The sequence below is a fragment of the Protobothrops mucrosquamatus genome, unplaced genomic scaffold (assembly GCF_001527695.2).
Source record: "Protobothrops mucrosquamatus isolate PMUCROS unplaced genomic scaffold, P.Mucros_1.0 scaffold3853, whole genome shotgun sequence".
Lineage (NCBI taxonomy): Eukaryota > Metazoa > Chordata > Lepidosauria > Squamata > Viperidae > Protobothrops > Protobothrops mucrosquamatus.
Genome location: NW_015389803.1, coordinates 7,027 through 8,209, shown reverse-complemented (window position 1 = coordinate 8,209; position 1,183 = coordinate 7,027). Strand labels below are relative to the sequence as shown.

Below are 1,183 nucleotides of genomic sequence, written 5' to 3'. Positions count from 1 at the left end.
CCACCTCCTCCTCCTTTACCCCCTCCTCCACCTCCTCCTCTTCTTCCTCCTCTTCCTCCTCCTCCTCCTCTCTGCAAACCCCACTCCCTTCCAGCACTCATGAGGTTATCTAATTGGGTAACGAAGTGTCTGCCAGAAACCCACCCAGCTCAGGGAGCACCAAGGAGGGACCTGATTCCCAGTTTACACTGAGCTCAAAACGTAGAGATCCTCGGAGGTGCTTTCCCCTAGATCTCTCACTACTAGGGGCTTGCTCTCAGCTTCCCCACGTGTCTCTCACGCCCCGTCCCTGCCCACCTGGGGCACCCTCCACCTACCCTGCAGTGGGTCAATCCGGTTCTGTTGCACCATGATGCTCAGCTGCAGTACCAGCTGGGGGGCGCTCTTGAGGAAAGTCTCCAGAAGGCGCAACATGCTGACGTCGGCGCACTCGAACATCATCCTCCAGTAGAAATGGCGCTGGCGATGCTCGGACTGCCACCGGCTCTGGAGACCCAGGTAGAGGGTCCTCAGGTACCTGTTGAAAAGGGCGGGGAGAGAGGAAAGCAAGCACAGGTAGTCCTCAACGTACGACCACAGCTGAGCCCAAAATTTCCACTGCTAAGTGAGGCAGCTGTTCACTGAGTTTTGCCCCCTTTTTTGCTGCCGTTGTTAAATGAATCACTGCAGTTGTGAAGTCAGTGCGGGCAGTCCTCGACTTACGATCACAACCGAGCCCACGATTTTTGTCACTAAGCGAAATGACGGAGCTCCACCCACCCCCGTCCCTAGCTTGATTTTTAGGCATGGGCCTCGCTCCAAAACTAGGGCTTATATTAGGTCTATCCCCCAAAATCAAGCTAGGCCCTAGGGCATATTTTGGGGGGCAGGTCTTATTTTCGGGGAAACACCATGTTCATAGATCTTTTGGAGGAATTTTCAAATATATACCTGGTTTATAACATTGCATCCTCTATATAATATGCTAGTCATTCTAAAATTTGACTCTACCAAATTCAACCATCCAACCATATTTTGAGAAGGCTATGCATATTTTTTTAAAGATTTGAGCCTAACGTTTTTAGATTAAATGTAAGATATAGCTCTCCTCGTATTTTTTTTCCTAGATATTTCAAATAAAACTTCGGAAAAAACTCTCGTTCCCATCACTTCCAGCATGATTTTTAAAAACCATTCAGCAGTT

General features: G+C 49.2%; 1 protein-coding gene across 1 annotated transcript in view; it reads right to left on the bottom strand.

The window, feature by feature from the left end:
- The window catches only part of XKR7 (XK related 7), a 2,298-nt gene extending 1,779 nt beyond the window's left edge, over positions 1–519 (bottom strand). Inside the window, exon 1 of the mRNA XM_015827669.1 lies at positions 318–519. Coding sequence (XP_015683155.1) covers positions 318–441 — 124 coding nt within the window. The 5' untranslated portion in view covers positions 442–519. The remainder of the gene's footprint in view (positions 1–317) is intronic.
- Positions 520–1,183: the final 664 nt, after the last annotated feature.